Source organism: Apostichopus japonicus, chromosome 20 (assembly GCF_037975245.1).
Source record: "Apostichopus japonicus isolate 1M-3 chromosome 20, ASM3797524v1, whole genome shotgun sequence".
NCBI classification, from domain to species: Eukaryota; Metazoa; Echinodermata; class Holothuroidea; order Aspidochirotida; family Stichopodidae; genus Apostichopus; species Apostichopus japonicus.
In genome coordinates this window covers 21,432,809-21,454,334 of record NC_092580.1, presented here as the reverse complement: position 1 = coordinate 21,454,334, position 21,526 = coordinate 21,432,809, and the positions used below count along the sequence as shown (strand labels likewise).

Genomic DNA, 21,526 nt, shown 5'->3' with positions numbered 1-21,526 from the left:
TGAGTTTCTGGCATAAGTGCATTTATAATGTGTTAAAACTTGAAAGGTGTATCATTCTGCATCCCCCCCCCCCCCCCTCTTAATTTGCACTCCGTTGGAATGCACAGACAGTTTTGCTTTTTAATGAAATACCAGTTAACACTAAATTTTCAAATCAATTCAAGTGTTGCTTTAAAACAGTCAAACAAAACCGAGCATTGCCCAAGCTAGGCCTACGCAATATTTTATCAACATGTGGTGACAGGGCTCTTAAGATAATTCAGTGACCAAGACAAGAGTGTAGGGTAGTCTTTGCAATAAGCATAACTAAGGCTAGTCTACCAGTACCATAATTAGCCTTGGCCTAGTGGTCTTTGAAATGTAGCCTAGGCCCCTGCTACTTTGATAAATGATAGTTGACTGCATCCAAATTAAACCAAGGTCTAGGCTATACTTTTAAAGAAGAAAAAGTTAGGCTGAATTCATGTTAGCCTAAAAAGGCTAGGCCAATGCTGACAATTATCACAAACCAAGATCATTTAACCATTTGGGCACTTGTTTATGGCATACTTAAAGGGTCTATATAATTAGGCCTGTATGTGTACACAAGTTGCCAATGAGTATAGACCTAGCCTAACTAGTTTAGGCCTAGGCTACTTTGTTTTCCTTAGGCCTAGTTTAATTGGGCCTTATACTGTGCCATATTATGTAATGTGCTATAACAGTTGTAGTAATAGCAAGAATGGTCCAGGTCTAACTAAGCCCAGGCTTAACTTATGCTTCGGGATTAACTTAGGATTAGGGCTTTACGTTATGCCTAGCCCACCCTTTTACATTAAACTAAAAGTTATACTTTTTTAGGCTAGGCATACAATAACTAGGAATTAGGGGTGTTACTAAAACGAATGACAATTGCGTTACACGTAACGAATGACAATATGTTGTACACACTAAAAAATTGCGTTAACTAAAACGAATGACAGTATAATGACAGCACAGACATTTGCTTCAACTGGATATAGTTCAGACTTCGTGGGTATCTAGATCTAGTATAGTACCGGGACAAGATAAAAACGCACCTTATAGCAAGCGAAATTGTAAGTCTGATTTTAAAAAGTAAATTTAACGTCATTTTTTCGATATTAATTGTTAGAAACTAACAATACTATAATCTTGAAACGGCTTCAGTTATCTTTCTATATAAATCTACAGAGGTAAAAGCACCGCACTCAAGCGCATTCTCACACAAAATCTTTCCTGTGGTTTCTATCCGTAAATTACACCAAAACCCTACAACCATGCGATTTTCCTCAAATCATTTTTGCGCAGAAAACCAATAACCGCATTTACTCCACTCCGTTATTCATTCTATCTCTTCTCACCGCCGTCCTTCGTTGTCATTCGTTGTCATTTGCTGTCATTCGCTGTCATTCGCAAATGATAATTTACCCTGTACAAAGTCAATTGTCATTCGGTCATTCGCTGTCATTCGTTTTAGTTTGTCCCGGAATTAGGATAGCTATATGTGCGACTGAAACTGCCATGCCTATGATTAGGAGAGCTGGCATAATGAAATCGAAAATTTGTGGATCGTAAAACGAGAGAGAATGGCCATGAATGTAGGCCTAATTACAGAAACCAGTCTGAACGTAAAATTCTCGCATTGCTTGTACATTACTCGTATTACACTATGGCTATGGGCCTAGGCTACACAGACTTTTTTTCATTAGATCTCCATTTGTTCTTTCTACTTCCAAAAAAATCCTCTTCTTTCATGGTCAGTCGGAAAATCAAACAACAATATCCATGTTCTGACCGATTGCAGCATCCCCAGCACCATTTTATTCATAATTTCGTACTTTTTTCGTGTACACAAACGATAGTCTATACACTGTGAGTATGCGTGTCGCCTGCTATAAAGTTTTCAAGTGGACCTATTTTACCCCCCTGTGTGGGCGTTGTCCCTCTCGACCAATCCAAATCGGTTACATGGTTGGCCAAACTCTCTCTATATACGGCTCTGGACATTGAGATATGGCACTGCTGAATCCAGTCGATAGACATTATGGCCATTTATGACTCTGATCCAGTATATCCGAGTCCGCATGCAATTTTACCGAGTTTATCATGGTAGCAACATATATAATTGATCTATATAACGTTTACTTAAGGTTCATTGGTATTTTCTATCATACTAGAAACACGTACCCTTCTAACTGAAACAGCGATTCAAATGTTTTTTTTTCTTTTTATCTATTCTCAACTTTCTCATGCAATTTAAAGTTTATGTGTAAGCTACCTCTTTCTTAAATCTTCTACAAATTTTACAGAATATATTAATCAAACTACTTGCAATAAAACTAATAAGGTTTTCAAAAAAAATTGTTTATGCCTGGCCCCTTGAAGGTAATCTTTAAATAGATCTAAGATAATCAACTATACAACATTGGTTTGATTGTATTCAAGTATTGTAATGTGTAAAAGTAAGTTGGCCTGATGTTTCGATCCTAGCAGGATTTTCTTCAAAGGTTAAAAAAAAAGCATTTGAAGAAGATGCTGCTAGGATCGAAACATCAGGCCAACTTAATTTTACACATTCTCCTACACAGGCTCTCTAGTGGATAAACAATTTGCTAACAGTTTTATTTTATTTTGAAGTATTGTAATGGTCTGCTACCTTGTGTACGTGTTAGCTCTTTTGTATACAAAACATTTCGCCCTCTGTTCGATCGGATACTTACGTAGCTCGCCTATGGTCCTAGTAGACATAACTCAAACTGTAGGAAAGTCGAAAGAAAGCTGTTATTGGACATTGGACCTCAAAAAAGTTAAACATGCAGTCTAACAAAGGATAATTGTGTAACTTGTTTTCCGATTACGTTTGCATTTATATTATTTCGATGGCTGAATAACTCAACGAGAAATGTTTGTAGTAAATTAGTTACGGGGAAAGACGATTCCGTTTCTTTATATATCTCAGATTTTCATATAGTACATGCGTGGACTACATATACATTAAGTAATATATTAAGGTACATGAATCATCCAATCACGTAACTGATCAAGAGATGCGTTTTGGGATAAGTAAAGTAACAGCCGACGCCTGTAGATTGCCTACATTACTAAATGAACATTATTCGAGAACTGTAACATTCCAGCAAAATGTGCCAAGTAAACTTCAGGGCGGGAACTTTCAGTTGTGGCATTTTTAAGGTTCGCTGAGTCAAGAATTAGACCACTTCTCCGGACACAAGACGCTCCTCTGTTAAAGTTTCATGCCCTGCCTGCGTAAGTCTAGAATCTCCTTCCTAAATATTTCCCCTCCACTAACTTTTGAAACCAAGTGCACCCTCTGGTATACAGCCCAGTGCCGGAGCGTCCATACAGTCGGGGGGGGGGGGGATGCCCCCCTGATGGACTCAAATGGACTGCTGGCGCCCTCTTTAGCTTTTTACCAAATTTTAATTATTCGCGATTATTGACTTTTTTATTGCGCTCTCATCTACCTATTTACATTCAGTGTCACATTTTGTTGGTGTAATTCTCTGACAAAATGCTCTAACGGCGGCCTTTAATTTATCGGCACTTCCGTTGTACGAAACTATTTCCAAGAACTGTACGGCCCGTTTTCGATCCATTTTTAGACGATACGCCACTCGCAGTGGCTGAAATAGTAATAAACACGAAACTTTAAGTCGGCATGCAGTGTACGTTATACACCGCTCCATGATCAGTGTGTTGGAAAGGGTCATTTCCGGCGATCTAGGGAGTATCTTTATGTACGCTATGCGGCGCCAACCTGTGGTGGCGCTCCGCTTAGATAGTGTCGAAAGCGCACCTACAGACCATTCTCGCCCCTGACCAATACCCCTAGTTCCGCCACTGATATAGCTAGGTATAACCATAGCCAGTATAACCATATAACCATAGTTATAACCATTCTTGTCATAGGCGTACGGGACCATTTCAGTTTGGGGGGGCAGAACTTTTTGTGCCCGAAAGTTCCCATGACACTATCTAAGCGGAGCGCCACCATCGGTTGGCGCGTAGCGTACAAGAAAATTTTTGGCACACAATGCCTCTCAGATTGCCGGAAACGGCACTTCTGAGGCCTTGCAAGTTGCATCTAAACATTCTTTATTTCATAATCTCACGTTTTAGAAATTTACACTTCCCCAAATATTTGGTAAATGAGGCACTTGAGGCACCTCATGTAGAAAAAAGGCACATTTTTAACCTGAGGAAAAGTGGGGGCACGTGCCCCCTGTGCCCCCCCCCCGGTTCCGCTGCCCTTGGTCCAGGTATACAATTGACTAGTTAGAAAAAAAATTGATCGTCAAAAAGCGTGGTAGCCCAGATGAACTGCGCTTACGGTGGTGTTACACGGAAATATTCGGGCATCATGATGCTAAATAAAGAAAATCATGGAATTGTCGGGCAAAAATTTGAAAAAGATTCGGGCAAGCTACTGCATATATATATATATATATATATTTCCAGAGGACAAGAAATTCGGGCAAAAGTTCTGAAAAATTCGGGCAGCCTAAGAGGAGACAAAAATATATATTTTTTTCTCCTCTATAAGGCTGCCCGAATTTTTCAGGACTTTTGCCAGAATTTCTTGTCCTCTGGAAATTTGGGGGGGGGCAGTCTGCCCCCCCTGCCCCCCCCCCCCGCCTCGTACGCCTATGATTCTTGTAAATTCAGTTCTTGCAGCAGCATTTACTTTTTCTAAAAGTATATTGTAATCTAAATTACATATAACCTTCATTACTTTTTCTTTGTCTTTTTGCAACATGAATGGTACCAGACAGGCACTGCATGGATCAAACGACTAATATATATTTGGTTTTTTGTTAAAGAAAGACACAACATAAGCCAAACTAGATACTATACTTTTCTTGATACATGGCAAGAAAAGCTCAAACTGTCATCGATGTATACTCCCAAGTACTCAGTTTTTTAGCCATCTTATATCCCTCAACAGTAATATGTTTTTTTTGGCGATTTTGGTAGAATGAGACCTTCATGTTTTATGTTTTTATTTTCAAAACACATTTCCTTTATATTTGGGGGTTACGCATTAAAGTCTTGCGTCACATGTTGGAACTAGGCTATGTCATTAACAGAACACTGATAATTTCATTGGTCAGTTTCAACAGAGCTCTTAGGAATTGTGCATGATACAGCAGAATCATCGGCATATTTTGTAACAGAAATGTGTGAATTTGACCTAATTTCATAAGTATATACAGTAAATAAAATAGTTGATAATGGACCCACCCCCCCCCCCCTTTAAGGCACACCAATCTTTATTTCCGATATTTCCGATAACCTTTTATCCAACCATCCTTGAAGAAATTGTGTCAGCCAATGAATTAGCCATGTTTCTTTGATAAATCGTAAAAGATCCTTCATTTATTGATTTGACAAGACAGTATGAAACGCATTTAAAAAGTCAAGAAAAAGACCCTTTGTTATAATTCTTTCCTTACAATCGAAATGAGACACAATATCAAGGATTAATCAAACGTTTGAAATCTAAAATACATGGATTCTTCGAGTGGCTTGCAACTTCCGTTCTGGAACAGTAACTACTGGTTGCTCTACATAAGAAAGGAGAATGCACTTAAGTGCCTTCTCCTTCCTTATGTAGAGCAACCTATGGATTAACAATCCCAATGTATGGAAACCAGGGCTGAGGGTGTATCAGTTTGGTGATGTTCATTTGGTTGTGTGTCCATATTCTGACTTGGTTTATTTTTCCAAAAGGTCTCCTATGATCCTGGACTTCTTAGCCTGTGGAAGAAAACATCCAAGGTTCTGTCAAACCTGAAGGTTGCTATACAGATTTTCTAGTAATTCGGTCTAAACGCCCCCCCCCCCCCTCCTCCTAGTCCTTTGTAGCAAAATAACTACTTAAGAATGACTATGCTAGCTAGTAGTACCTTCCAAAGTTACATGTAAAAGTATGTGACCTTCAACTATGTAACTAGGTATTACTAAGCCAGATAAATGTAGTTATAAGTAAGGCGAGAGTAATGCTCGTGATGAGCAAAAGTCGCCAACAGCTAAGAGAAACCGTACTTCTTTAGGGAGATGTTACATTTTTAACGTTTCTTCATATATGAAACTGAAGACTGGAGGAAGTCTAAAGTGGAAATGAGCTGGTGTTTGCATTTTTAATTTGTCATAATACTGGTATTTGTTTGTCTATACTGTCTACTTGCGCAACAGATATCAAGCATCGAATGTACTGAAATCATAACATTAGGCTACTATTCAGGTATATTATTGTTGACCCAATGGCCATTCTGTTTTCACGAGTTATGCTATCGTGTATGAAATGCTGCATTAATCAATTAAAAGACGAGGTGAAAATAAATAAAGATGTTACCTTCTCATAATCCTGAGTGTTTTCAAATGGCAGTTAGTTGGTTCTCAAATCAGTATGACAAGGTTGTTATGTTCGGCTTGTTCCAAAGGGTAATATTCGTCGTTATACAAAAACACATGGACCTTAGACAAATTGTGTTACTTAGTAGTTATAATGACTAAAGTATTCGTCAGTACGTGAAAACGAGAGTGGGCCTAAGGTGGACATTCGGCAAAAATCAGTCAGAAAATAGTTAAAAAAATAGACAGTTTTAAAACTTCTAACCCGGCTCAACCGATTCTTCACCCTCGAAATAGGTAATACAATATCTAACTCAATTTAGCCAAAAGCACATTCGCCACTACGCCAAAACGGGGACGACTTAATTGTTTTTCGATGAAGTGCTGTTTTGCCGGATTTTGTCAAGGTCTTGGTACTACGGGCGAAGGTCATTAATTAAGTCTTGTTACTCATCGGGAAGCGATTAGAGGGGTGGGGCGTAGGCAATGGCGGCGATCATGGAGGGGGGCGGACATGCCCCCCCTAATATTTTAGGTGGGGTATTTAATATCTAATATCCCCCCAATATTTGGTGGCATAGTTTTCTTTGTGGCTATAAATAGAAAATAATGCGTGTGATTATTTTATTTATCCAAATCATATTTCGCGGTGCATGGCTAAAACTTCATCAAACACATGCTGCGTGAGGTAAATGACACTTCGTGGTCATTTCTGTGACCTGTGACCGTAAAGCAAGTTGTTACTCATGATTATTATCATAATGTCTATACATCTATTGTGTATGAGTGTAAGTACGTACGATTATATATGATCCACATCGATATGGGTTCACTGGGTTTCCATTTGGCCTGTTTCCAAAAGATTTCTAACCGCAGGCGCGTAGCCAAGGGGGGGGGGGCGAAGGGGGAGACCGCCCCCTCGAGCATATTTTTTTTTATGATATCGCTAGTAATAATATTTATATATATATATATATATATATATATATATTCGGCGTTCCATATAAATATTAGGGGAATCCCAAACCGTCAATTATTATTACATTATCTTTGCATAGTAATTAGTAGCGTGTTGTATGACGTGTTCATGATAAGTAATCGCCACAGTGCAGCCGTCGTACGTGGATTGAAGTGGGCGAATGTACGGAATTATATTCCCAATCTTCCGACATCCCTGAAAATAGAAATATCTGAGTCAACAAAAAAAGTGAGTTCTCTTCATTTTTATGGGAGTAGCAGCCGTGTGTAACACTTAAACTGATTGGTTATTTAGCGGAATATTTCGATCGTAACAGAGAATTAACGAAACGCATCACCGTGAGGGATGAACATCACACTTCAAACAATTGTTATGCAAATGACCTCGTTGCAATACCAAAATACTAGAATAGATCTAGCCTACCACACGTTTAACACATTATACCATAGTCGAGTACTACTAGTCGTCCCCGCTCTGGCGTAGTGACGAATGTTCAAAATGTGAGTTTTGAGAAAACGCGCTCTAAATAGTATAGCGTAATTGAAAAAGGATCTTTTGTACCGAAAGTTGTCAATATTTTAAATATAACAAATATAACTTTGAGTTCTCATATTTGTTGCTGAATGAAAAATTTCTTACAAAGTAGTAGTTTTAGTGTAAACATATTAGTCGTTAATCATGTCATTTTCAGTTAATTTAGATATTCGTCACACATTCGTCACTACGCTAGAACTAAATTTTGAAGTTTCTTCTTGTCACAGACTAGTATTCGTCACTTTTGCGTAGTAGCCATAGGGTATAGCGTGAATGTTCACTGTCACATGGGGAGAGAAGGGGGGGGGGGGGTTAGGTGGAATAACCTTAGGATAGAAGAAAATAATCGAAGGGGTGGTACATTGGTCTTATTGATTATAAAAAGAACGTCCACGGTTTACTATAATGTATAATTAGACAAGGAATTTGCATGGGTTACACGCAGGTATCAACATACGTGTTTTGGTATGTTTTTCTTGAGTGGCATAGATGGAGTCGGATGTGATGAGGGGAGTAGGTATAGAGGGCAAGGAGAGCCGGTGTAGCAGTACAAACTGTCGCAAATATTCCATATTCAGTAAATACTGTCCTAGTCCCACTGGGACAATTTATACTGGATTTACCAGTACATTTGGTCTCCCCGGACCTTTTGTACAAGGCCAGATGGTACAGACTGTCTCCCGGACAGTATATGCTATGGTTAAACGAAGGGGGACATTATTTGCCGGTTGTATATTTTGTTGTAAATTGTGTCCCCCTGAACACAATGTCCGCCCTAGCAGGTACGTTAGAGAAGAAAAATTTTAATTAGTAATGGACTCTGGCAGTATCCGTATTTGTCACATTTCGGCTTCCGTATATTTAGCAGTAAGTCGATCGTGTCGTGCGACAACTATAAATGGAAAAGTTAGCAGAAAACGTGAGACAAATTGCCGATATTCTAAGAGATGAGAGCTATCCAAGTGGTTTCATAGAAATAAAACAAAAAAGGATCTTACGGAGAAAAGGTAAGTTTTTCAGACTGGCTGAAAATGGAACTCTTGCATACTGAAATTGAAGGAAAGTTTTGCTATCTAGGGCTTCTCAACTCGCCCAAATCGAGGCAGCTCATACTAGTGGCATCTAAGGTAATGTCTGTAACTTACAGTATAGGATACACACTATGCCTATGGTTGTTAAATGGCGAACGGCCATTCCACAGTTAAAATATAACCAGGCCTCTATAGGCCTGATTGGTGCACAAATCATGATATTCTTTTACCACGTTTGGTTAGTTGCAAAAACTCATTCGCAAAAGTCAAGCTATTGCTTATGCAACATTATAATCAGTTCTATGTTTGAGCAAAGTTGTTAGTGTATGAACAAAGTTATTAGGGCCTAGTTCTTTTCGTTTTGTTTTCCCAATCCATTTTGTCATAACAAATTTGTGTGAAAAATATCATAAATTTCCACCTTTTATCGCTCTGCCTATCATAGAAGTTAACAATCATAACCAAATCATATCACTAAAGCTTACAGAGATAGTCTGGTCTGCATGCATGCGACAATATAACATGTAACTAATGGACTATAGCCTAGCCTATTTTTAGAGGAAAGTGGCACTAATACTGTACGTAACATATTCATGTCATTAATTTGGTTGGTAAGATATTGAAGGCCTGATAGTATTTTTTTAGGTGTGCCATATTCACTACATGCCAAACCTCACTGCAGAAGAAAACTTCATAAACATCTATACCCCAATAGTGGCGATGCAATATGTACAATAACGGAAATATTCCATTTCAAACACTGATATAGAGTTGTAATTCCATTTTAGTGGCACTTTAGCTAGAATTACCAATCCTACAGCCCATATAATTGTGGGGGGTTTTTTTTGGGGGGGGGGGACAAAAACACATGATATCTCCTTGATCATAAATTTTCTTATCTCTTTGAAGGTGCTCATCTTGGCATAGATAAACCAGACAACATAATATGTCGAGATTCTGTTGGAAAACTATCAACGTTGATGTAACAAGGTATGTTCAACAGGATGTCAAAGCGTCATTGTCCTGTAGACCTACGAACATTTCTCCATAACATTCCTGTAACTGGATTATGGAAACAGGTAAATTCTCAAACTGTTCTAATTGTACAGGTTGTCCGCAGCATGCAGTGAAGGTTAACTTTAGTTAAAGTCACTCTGTCTGGACAAATTGAAAATTTACAAGTTTAAAGGTAGCCTGTATAGGCCCTAAATTTTGGTCACTTTAATTGTCAGAAGTTTTCAAAAAGTACTTTCCTGGGGGTAATAACACTTTAAATTGTGCTCAGACATTATAAATGATGACACTAGCTGATTGAATGTCCCAGTGAGGTAAATTTCCTCCAGGGTAGTAATACACATACTTTAAGAATTTTGACCGAAGTGAAAATCTGGCATATTTAGGGCCAATACAGCATACCTTTAAGCCACACTTTGGCATTACTGCAGAGCAACCATCAATATAGACATATAATTTTAAGTTGGAAAAAGTGGAAGAACCACTTTTCTGGTTTAGTGGTTTAAGCGATTGTAAATGTATGGTACAGTATGGTTTAAGTTACATTTTCATGTATGTAAAGTAAAAATAATTGGCCTAAATCCACCAACACCCTGTTTCTATCAGATATCGCACTATTTTTTTTATCTAGATCTGTGTACAGAATGAAGCAATGGAATAGAACAACAGTCAAGGCAAAGCCTGCAACTTGTAAATGTTTTTGAAATTAGCACCTAAATGCAGTCTTCTTTCTTAACAGGTTGGTGTTGATCTTATTGGTCCTCTGCCAGTGACAGCTGCCAGCGACTGTACATAATAATACTGTCTGACTTCTATTCAAAGTGGCCCGAGACTAAGGCAGTGCCTGACAAGACTGCAGCATTAACTTCTAATTTCATTACTGATGTAATGAGGTAAACATATCTAAAACATTTAATAATTTTCTGTTGTTAGTGCCAATAATGAATGGCACCATATCTGTTATTTGTACCATGCAAATAACTGATAGTGCATGGCAGAATGGTCAACACTGCTGTGTTTGAGTATAACTATTTTCACATAGGTATAAAACATATACAGAAAGGTCATGAAGGTAGGTGAGAACCGAGAAAGTGTACTGTAAACCTTTGCAGGTGTAGTTCCCATTAATAAGTTTATCTGTAAATGTTTCTTTTCCTATATTTACTTGCAAAGATCCCACCTCTGGTTCTTAAGTGGCATATAGCCAGACAATTGTCTTTATTTGGTATACATCCCCAAAAAGAGATTTTTCCTGGACCTGTTTCACTGAAGCAGACACAGTTTATTTGTTCAAACAAATGATGAGTAAATAATTAAGACCACATTCCACAGCTAGACATCACCTATTGTGTGTTGTTTTTCAAAAAAGTGTTGGATAGTGTGTGAACTTATTACTACTTCGCTGTTTGGACAGGAACTTCGACAAGATAAGAGAGATAATGTATCAACTGAGTTTTGGTACCATTTCTCGGTTAGGCCCCTTGAGGAAAATTGCTAAATGTGATTGTGTGTGTATTGGTGGGGGATATTTTCTGAAACCTGGGGGAGGGACCCCTTTTCTTTGGCAAAATAAGGCAATTTTTAGGCTTGTTTGATTCAAATGTTGTATAATAGTACTTTTTACTATAATAATGGTTAGCTAGCATTATCTGTTTTTGCATTTGGGTCGTACAGAGGGTGTTTTGAACCCCATGGATCCTGATTCAGGACAATTAATGTTTGATTGGCATTAAACAGTCAGACCATGAACAATTACATCAATAGAGACCCAAAAGGCATCAAACTTCTGTTGTATCCTAGCTTACTCTAATTTGATAAATGTCTGATATTTAATTTAATCATTATGTCACATATGTTGTATTGGCTCATGGTTAAAACTTAGTTTTTGTAGTAAAATGTATGATATATAACGCCAAAATTATGACATGCAATCTCCAATAAGAAAAAGTTGAGCCCATAAACATGTAGGTGTCACAATTAAAGGTCATACAATTAACTCAATGCCTAAGCATAGTTCAGTTGTACACTAACAGTCTACACTCAACCAATATGGTGAATGTTAATTATCTTTGTTAATAGTGGAGCTTAAACATAAACCTTTCAAGATGATAATTGATATTATATATGACTTACAATGTGGCATTCGCTACTCATAATATTGCTTTCAATTTTTATTTTGCACAGATTTGGTTGTACTGACATTTTCATCTCTGACCACCAATGGAGGGAGTATCTATGAAGTTAACAGAAAAACCCCAGAAGACATGTCTAGACAATTTTCTCGGCAGTTAACTTTTTGCCGACAATAATCCTGTCTTTCACTCTAACATATCATGAGAGAAAATTTCGTCGGCTGCTACACGTTTAAGCAAAGACAGGCCATTGACTTTACACTGCCATTCGTTCGGTTTTCAAGTTGACGCGATGTGACGCTCGAAATTCTTTATCACCTCATTGCTTCATAAAATAACAAATAAGAAGGCGTGTTTCTTGGTTCTGGAAATTGTGTTCAAGATAACTTCTCATAGAAAAAAAACTTATAACAGAACATAGTATGCTTCCTGTTGTAACGTTATTATCCCATGTATGATCATATTTTCACTCTTTGCCCAGTCTGATATATAGATTCAGAATATTATGTTTGAGACTATCATCCAATTTCATGTTTTGATTTTTATTTAATCAAATTTCTTTGAACAAACTTATCTTTACAAGAATGACGTATTTGAAAGTGTGAGAAACATGATGAGACAAAGACTCTAGCATATTGCAACCTGCTCTGTCCTATTTGCTTTATTTGTCTTTCACTTTTTTTTGGCTTTGTTTTTTGTATGTTTGCAGCTCTTTTGAAGAAGATATCTTTCTAATATATCTTTGCTAATTTGAACCAATTTTTGTCCATTAAGAAAAATTTCATAATCAGAAAAAACGATCATTTATCACTGGAATTGCCCGGAATGCCATTTGTCTATACAATGAATATTTGCTTCACGCATGGTCATCACAACGTGGTTTAGGGGGCAGAGGATGGGGGCGGGGGCATGGCCCTCCACCTTGTTGAGAGGGAGAAAACCTTGACTCGACGATTGAGTGAGAAAAATAAGGAAGTGTAAAAAAGTGGTAATGAAAGTCAAGAAACAGGTGTCAGGCCCGTTCCGGGAGGGTTGGGCAGTAATGACATTTTCAAGGTCAGGGAAGTATCTTCCAGCTACTTCAGGGTTATTGTTAGCAAACAAAAATATTTTGGAACTCATCACAGATAGGTCACGGACTTACGAAGACCCCTCCCCAGGACACAAATCGATAACTTACCATCCCAACAACCCCCCTCCGTCCTTGCACTCACAACTCTGTGTATGGGCCTGAGTGTTGTATACAACATTGCCGATTTCGTTTAGGATGTAACTTGAAAACACCATAGGTTCCCGTCCTATAATGAGCTTTACGCACGGATGAAATTTCATATTGGCTAGGCTACTCTCGTAGACCTATTAAGTACAATTACCATAATTGCCAAATACCCACTGTGTGATGGGGAAAAGCGGCTGCAATGAAGTTTGAACTCCTTTAAGTTCGTAATCTTTTATCCCTACATTTATCATTTGTTGTTGTAGCTTTGTACCCTCCGTTGGGAAGGGAGTTAAGTTGATGCGATCTCTGCCTCTGTAAAGATGACTAAGAACGCAAAATAGTGGCCGAATACAACATGCAACGTATACGGAGGATTAAATAGCAACAATCACAACAAAACATGATTAACAACTTTTACAGATGGAAGACTTGTTACCTTTTTCTTTTCTTTTTTCCCTTCTATTTTTTTGTTTTGTAGCAACGCACAACGCCTCATTTATGTCATGAACATCTAACTATATGCATCTCTTTTAATGATTGATATAATCGCGAGTTCCTGCTATAAGGAGGATCTAAAATACATAAATAATGAAATTCATTGCCTTTTGAATGTCGAATTGCCTACATTTTATGCGGGACAAAATATACTATGAAGTATTTGCGGATATTCTGTACCAGGACATTTCGTCCGGCCGGACTATATTTGCTGTGAGGTGGGGAGACAATTTTCAGCAGATAATGTCCGACGGACTAAATATGCTGGTACAAAGTGTCTCCGCGGACACTTTGTACAGGGGGACACTCTGTACTGTCACACTACAAAAAATATTCTAAGTGCTCGGATGGAATGTATAAAGCAGCACGGTAAATAAATGAGTTTCTGTAAACTTACGTTTGGTATTTTGTGGGGATTTCTTAGATTTCTACTCGATTTGTGCAGGAGACTTTTTAGTACAGTATACACAGTACAAAGGGTGATTCTTATCACTGTAAATCTTATTAGCCATTCTCGTAAACTCAGTTCTTGCAGCAGCATTTACTTTTTCTAAAAGTATATTGTTATCTAAATTAAATATCGCTGATGTGTATTTCAGAAACTTTATTCTTCTCTCTTTGCCTTTTTGCAATATAAAATGGTACCAGACAGGCACTGTATAGATCACATGTGCCAGGTTGTATAATAGTATCGAAAACATTTTCCTTAGCATTTTGGTTAAAGAAAGACACAACGTATAAGCCACACTAGATACTATATAATATTCTTATTTTAATACCTTGATGCTTTGCAAGAAAAGGTCAAACTGTCGTCGCTGTATACTCCCAGTACTCAGTTGTGGAGGTTCTATAGCCACCTCAGATCCCTCAATAATAATAATACGTTGCGATCTTGATAGAATGCGACCTTCATGTTTTATGGTGTTATTTTCAAAATCGAATTTCCTTTATTTTGTGGGGTTACGCAATAAAGTCTTGCGGTCACATGTTGGAACTATGTCATTTACAGAACACTGATGATTTCATTGGTCAGTTTCAACAGAGCTCTTAGGACTTGTGACATGATACAGCAGTATCATCGGCATATTTTGTAACAGAAATGTGTGAATTTTACCTAATGTCATAAGTATATATAGTAAATAATATAGCAGATAATGGACCCACCCCCCTCAAGGCACACCATTTTCCGATATATTTCCAATATTTCCGATAACCCCTTTATCCAACTTAACTTGTCTGGACCATCCTTGAAGAAATTGTGTCAGCCAATGAATTAGCCATGTTTCTTAGATAAATCGTAAAAGATCCTTCATTAATTGATTTGGCAAGACAGTATGAAACGCACTTCAAAAGTCAAGAAAAAAAACCTTTGTTATAATTCTTTCCTTACAATCTAAATGAGACACAATATCATGGATTAATCAAACGGTTGATATCTACAATACATGGATTCTTCGAGTGGTTTGCAACTTCCGTTCTGGAACAGTAATTACTAGTTGCTCTACATAAGAAAGGAGAAGTTAAGTGCCTTCTACTTTCTTATGTAGAGCAACCTTATGGGTTAACAATCCTAATGTATGGAAACCAGGGCTGAGGGTGTATCAGTTTGGTGATGTTCATTTGGTTTGTATGTCCATATTCTGACTTGGTTTATTTTCCAAAAGGTCTGGTATAACTACCCCTGTGATCCTGAACTTCTTAGCCTGTGAAAGAAAACATCCAAAGTTTTTTTCAAATCTGAAGGTTGCTATACAGATTTTCTAGTAATTTCGGTCTAAACTCCCCCCCCCCTCCTAGTCCTTTGTAGCAAAATAATTACTTAAGAATAAACTATGCTAGTACCTTCCAAAGTTTCATATAAAAGTATGTGACCTTCAACTATGTAACTAGGTATCACTAACTTGATAAAGGTAGTTATAAATGAGGCTAGAGCAATCTCGTGATGAGCAAAGTCGCCAACAGCTAAGAGAAACCGTACTTCTTTAGGGAGATGTTACAACTTTAACGTTTCTTTATATATGAAATTGAAGACTGGAGGAAGTCTAAAGTGGAAATGAGCTCGTGTATGCACGTTTTAATTTGTCATAATACTGATTTGAGTGATTTATTCATCATTTTTATACGAGTTACACCCATTGTCATCAATGTCCGTCAGTGACTTACACCACCTGTTACCTCATTTACACACAGCTCTAATTAAATGTACCGACACTGTTACACCGATTCAGTAGAGATAAATAGCGTTACTCCAGCCTACTGTCTATAGCTACTCGCGCAACAGATATCAAGCATCGAATGTACTGCAATCATAACATTAGGCTACTATTCAGGTATATTATTGTTGACCCACTGGCCATTCTGTTTTCACGAGTTATGCTATCGTGTATGAAATGCTGCATTAATCAATTAAAAGACGAGGTGAAAATAAATAAAGATGTTACCTTCCCTTAATCCTGGGTGTTTTCAAATGGCAGTTAGTTGGTTCTCAAATCAGTATGACATAGTTGTTATGTTCGGCTTGTTCCAAAGGGTAATATTCGTCGTTATACAAAAACACATTGACCATAGACAAATTGTGTTACTGAGTGGTTATAATGACTAAAGTATTCGTCAGTACGTGAAAACGAGAGTGGGCATTATGTGGACTTTCGTCAAAAATCAGTCAGAAAAAACTAGACAGTTTTAGAACTTCTAACCCGGCTCAACGGATTTTTCACCCTCGAAATAGGTAAGAACAATATTTAACTCAATTTCGCCAAAAGTGCACATTCGCCACTACGCGAAAACGGGAACGTAGTAGTAGTAGCATAAATTAGCCTCTTCGTCATTTAGACCGGTTTGTTAATTATTCCATTCGTTCCATTCTTTGTGGTAGTATTTTGCTGTTAGTCAGTTATTTCCCTCTTTCCTCAAAAACTGATAGCTGTCGTCATGTCTAGTATATTATAATAAGTTCAAAGGTTGGTATTCTGAATGAGATCTGGACAAAGTAAACCCTGCAAACACGGTCTTTGACATTTCTGAAATTCCAAATGTCCTAAGTTCCTCAGTACTGCTGATCTTTCAGTCATGGCTCAGAAGAATGACCGCCAACAAGAGCAGTGCTTTTCAGAGAAGATAAAGAGAATAGGCAATGACTTCTTCACCTATGTCAGGCAAAAAGACACAGATGGGCAGTTGGAGTGGACAAACAGTGACCTCAGGGATTGCTACACGGAGGAGTATAAGCCATCAAGAGAAAATGAACTCGCAGGTATGACAATACTGCAGGGCCATGCACAGAGAGAGTAACTTTTGAAAATTTTGTTGAGATTGATGATGGAAGCTACAGTTGTTGTCTTCATATATTTCATTCAGACTTCCAAAAAGTGAAGATCTATTCCTAAAGCATTAAACTACCCAGTGGCGTAGGAAGGTACTTTTGAGTGGGGGGGGGGGGCTGAAGACTGATGGCCGGCCTGGGGGAGGGGTCTAAGGGGAGGGGGTGTCTAAGGGGAGGGGGTGGATTTTTTTTGCATTTCCAGGTGGCCTCAGATGCAATTTGGTGCAATATAGCACACTTCAACCCACCCACTCCATTTTGTATATAATTTTGCATTTTCACCTGGCCTTTGATGCAATTTGGTGCTCCATATGAGATTTTTTTCTCATTTGGAAATGAAAAAGGGGTTTTCTGACTTGCGAAGCGGGGGGGGGGGGGGCGGAATGATACTTCCGCCCCTCCATATTTTTCACTGGGGGGCTGGCGCCCCTAGCCCCCCGGTTCATACGCCCTTGAAACTACCTGTATATGCTGCTCCAGATTATCAGCCAATTGAACGTTTAACTTAAGAATCTATGCAATTATCTTTGTGTTAGGTAGGTTTTTTTTAGGAGAAACAAACACAAGAAAAAAAATTAAATCATATACCATATCATTTACCATTGAGATTCTTTAACCACTATCAAACAATCTATTGCTAAGTTGAGTTTACAAAATAATCTATTCACTTAACAATTTCCTCCCCAAAGGGGTTTCTTTCGGTAAGCTCATGTTCTACTTGAGGGTTTGGAGAAAAATAAAGTATGCCGGGGATGGACGTGTGCTTTATTTCAAGAGAGCTGGTACGGCAACTGTGGATCAGCATCGACATCCCCCTCCGACACAGGTAAATTACTTCCCTGTGGAGTAGATTAATTTCCCACCTTTATAGAAAACGTCCTCTTATCTGTTTCTTGTCTTGTCTTGTCTTGTGCAGATAAATGATCTTAAAACTCTGTTGGAAAGAGGTAATCATAGCAGCTGTGCCATTACCCCCCCCCCCCCGGGTTATTTATACGCATATTTTGGGAACGACTGGTCCATAGTTAACAGAGCATAAATCAAACCAAAAACAGAGCTTGGCTCCTGTTGAACATTGAACATTGAACATTGATTTTACTGACTCACCTTGATTCATAACCTAGGGATTGGAGACCCAACCATTCATTACTCCAAGCCTTTTATCCATGGATTACCACAAATGTAATTTTAATATATATATATTTAAATTTAATTTTTTAAATTTTATATGTCATTGCAACAACAAAGCACTTTTGTTTATTACAGCAGACCTGTCAATCTTTCATTTACAAAAGCAAGTAGATTTTCAATTTTTGATCCCAAACATGGGAGATTAAGGAAAAAATATGGATGATTGGTTAAAATCCAACCAAAACAAAATAAACTGATATAATATGTAACATAGAAACATTTTAGGGTTCTTATACTCAATGTGGTATGTCTACACACTAAATATTAAGTTGGTCCGACCTTCCATTCTTGAGATATCGTGTTTACAAGGTTTTCACAATTTGACCCCTGGTGACCCTAAATGACCTTTGCCCTCCACAAGAAACAATAGGCTTTTTTTACACAATGTGGTACTCCTAAACACCAAATATGAAGTCTGCCAATGATTCACTTCTTGAGATATCGTGTTTACAAGGTTTTCACAATTTGACCCCTGGTGACCCTAAATGACCTTTGCCCTCCACAAGAAACAATAGGCTTTTTTTACACAATGTGGTACTCCTAAACACCAAATATGAAGTCTGCCAATGATTCACTTCTTGAGATATCGTGTTTACAAGGTTTTCACAATTTGACCCCTGATGACCCCAAATGACCTTTGTCCTCCACAAAATACAAAAGGCTTCTTTTACACCATGTGGTACTCCTACACACCAAATATTAAATTGGTCTGACCTTTTCTTCTTGAGATATCCTGTTTATAAGCTGGGCGTCACAAACGCACTCACACACACGCACGCACACCCACATAAGCCATCATGTATGCAAATGTTACGATTATCATCGCAACCAAAAGTTTCAGCTAAATTTAATCCTTAAAAAATATAAAATATTTGAAAACTCTTTGCAGTGTGGATGAAACTTATAAATTAATGATACTGAAACAAACTTTCATGGTACTCTTTTTTACGTTTGCAGAGCAACCCTCAAGAAACTTCCGAGGATAAGACATACCCAACTACCTGTGACATGTGCGGGAAAATAGCTAATTCGGAAATTCAAGAACAAGAGCACATAAACGGCGCCAGACACAGATTGAACTTGAGTAAACTCTTCATTAGGAAACAAGCGTAAGTTGGGGAGCTCATTTCGGTCACTAATTAGCACGAATGGAAGGGGGTTGAACATGCATTTGACAACATGTCGAATACTTGCAGCCAAAAACAGCTTTATTTACAATTATATTTAACCTGTATGAGAAACAAGAGTTGCTATATAAATGAAAATTATATTTCTAACAGTAGGAGGCACTTCATGGCATTTGTTGCTGATTGCTGAAACAAACATTTTTTTGTTCCTTGATATGCCTGTCAGATTAAGAAGTAATAAGGTGCATCAGGTCATACGAAGTAATCATTATGTGAAGAAAATGTGACATTTTATTTTTGAGAATACAATAGGCTATTTGTAGATGGCTTTAAAGGGAGTGAAGATTCGCGCACAAAGAAACGTCTGATCCCGGTAATCTGACCTAGTTTCGAATACAGTGAATAGAAGTGTTAGACACCACCATCGATCCCAGAAAATACACACATGTAGCTTGCTACCGCCGGTAATTAGACACTAGTATACAGTCAATACATACAGCCACGGTCAATACCCACAACACAGTGTACATAAGGTAACTTTCTGCTGCTTGCAAGTGAAGTTTTCTTCTTGTCGCTACAAAATGCAGACTTGAAATCTTTTATCTAGACTTGAGATCAGGGAGTTCCATAACAACTCCCTGCTGAGATGTCCATCACTGCTATATAGCAGTGATGGACATCCTTTGAGTTCCCATAATCATCAGTTTAGTTGAAGTTAATTTCAAATACAGATACCTTCACTTAGGCAAAGGAATGGTGGGGCAAAGGTGTAGTCAGAGGGAGCTTCCCCTCACTTTGAACCAGGCAAGGGGGGGGGGGGAGGGGATGGAGTGTGGGGAGAGTCAGTAGTATCTGCGTCCTCAATTTCTATTCTCTAATTTTGAAAGCTTGGTGGGTTTGCAGATAATTTGCCAGCATGACAACTTCAATTTTTAAAATCCGACACTGTAAAACTGGACAGTTGTGTTCATAAGAAGCATATCTATAGATTTCAATAGGAACAAGCTATTGCAATGAGATTTCCTACTAAATGCGTGGAATATACATATCAACCATATCAGTATCACATTTCGTAGTGGAATTTCACAAAATAATTGAAGCACAAGCCTGTTACGTCCACTTTGAACATACGTTTTATTCTCTTTCAGAAATAATCTGTCGGAAAACAAGCATGGTGTCGTGATAGAGAGCGGAGAAGAAAATCCGTCCCAAAATGGGCAGGTGACCGTTTCTACTAAGCCGGGTGTGTTGCAGACCACTTCACTCAATGTACAGAGCAGGTCTGTCATGTATTCATCATTTGTATTTTCCATTGTAGGCAGACGGAGAGATTGGGATAATGCTTGGTAAAAGGAAGGAGACACCTGCTGTGGATAATAATTACATCATCAAGTAATCGTACATATCAGTTTCTCTACAGCTTACAATATCATGTATGGCTGCCTACAGAATCACTCACTGATAATATAGCACAATTTAAGAAGATTATGCACAGAAAAAAGATGCTCAAAAACATGACATTGCAAACAAAATTGATCGGGAAGGGGTAACTTGTTTTTGCTTCATTTGACACAATTCACAGTCTTTGTTTTTTCTGCCATGTCCACAAAGATTCCCATTGAAGTCGCCATCTCATTAGCTCTATTCTTAATTATAACATTCTTAATTACTATATTAATTGTTGATCCATTTTCTAATCCTTCCATTCAGAAAAGTAATATTACCACTTTGCTCTCTCAATAAATTTATTTATTTATATTTTTATAGGAGTATAGGGAAAATGTGTCTACCCACAATGGACAAATTGCTATAAAAGTGATTAGATGTATAGCAATTACTCCAGAACCATTGTAAATTATAAGAGACCAGATACAGAGCCTTGGAAACTGATAAACACAATTTGATCACTAAATTATTCCCCGGACGTAAATCTGTTGAAATAACTTTCTTAAAAATATGACTCTCCATTCTAGGACAAAGAATTGCTAGCTTCATCTCCAAAAGCATTGTTAAAACTATAAAAAGATGTAAAATCCATAGTTATTTGAAAGTCTGTTGATCTTACTATGTATTTGGGAGGCGGGGGAATGTTTTATTTTGTAGTTGA

At 37.9% G+C, this 21,526-nt stretch overlaps 1 protein-coding gene across 1 annotated transcript in view; it reads left to right on the top strand.

Annotated features, from left to right (window-relative positions):
• Positions 1–7,476: 7,476 nt before the first annotated feature.
• LOC139961726 (putative helicase MOV-10) overlaps positions 7,477–21,526 on the top strand; it is a 30,823-nt gene continuing 16,773 nt past the window's right edge. The window contains exons 1-5 of the mRNA XM_071961160.1: positions 7,477–7,582; positions 16,847–17,032; positions 17,791–17,927; positions 19,250–19,401; positions 20,568–20,699. Coding sequence (XP_071817261.1) covers positions 16,849–17,032; positions 17,791–17,927; positions 19,250–19,401; positions 20,568–20,699 — 605 coding nt within the window. The 5' untranslated portion in view covers positions 7,477–7,582; positions 16,847–16,848. The remainder of the gene's footprint in view (positions 7,583–16,846; positions 17,033–17,790; positions 17,928–19,249; positions 19,402–20,567; positions 20,700–21,526) is intronic.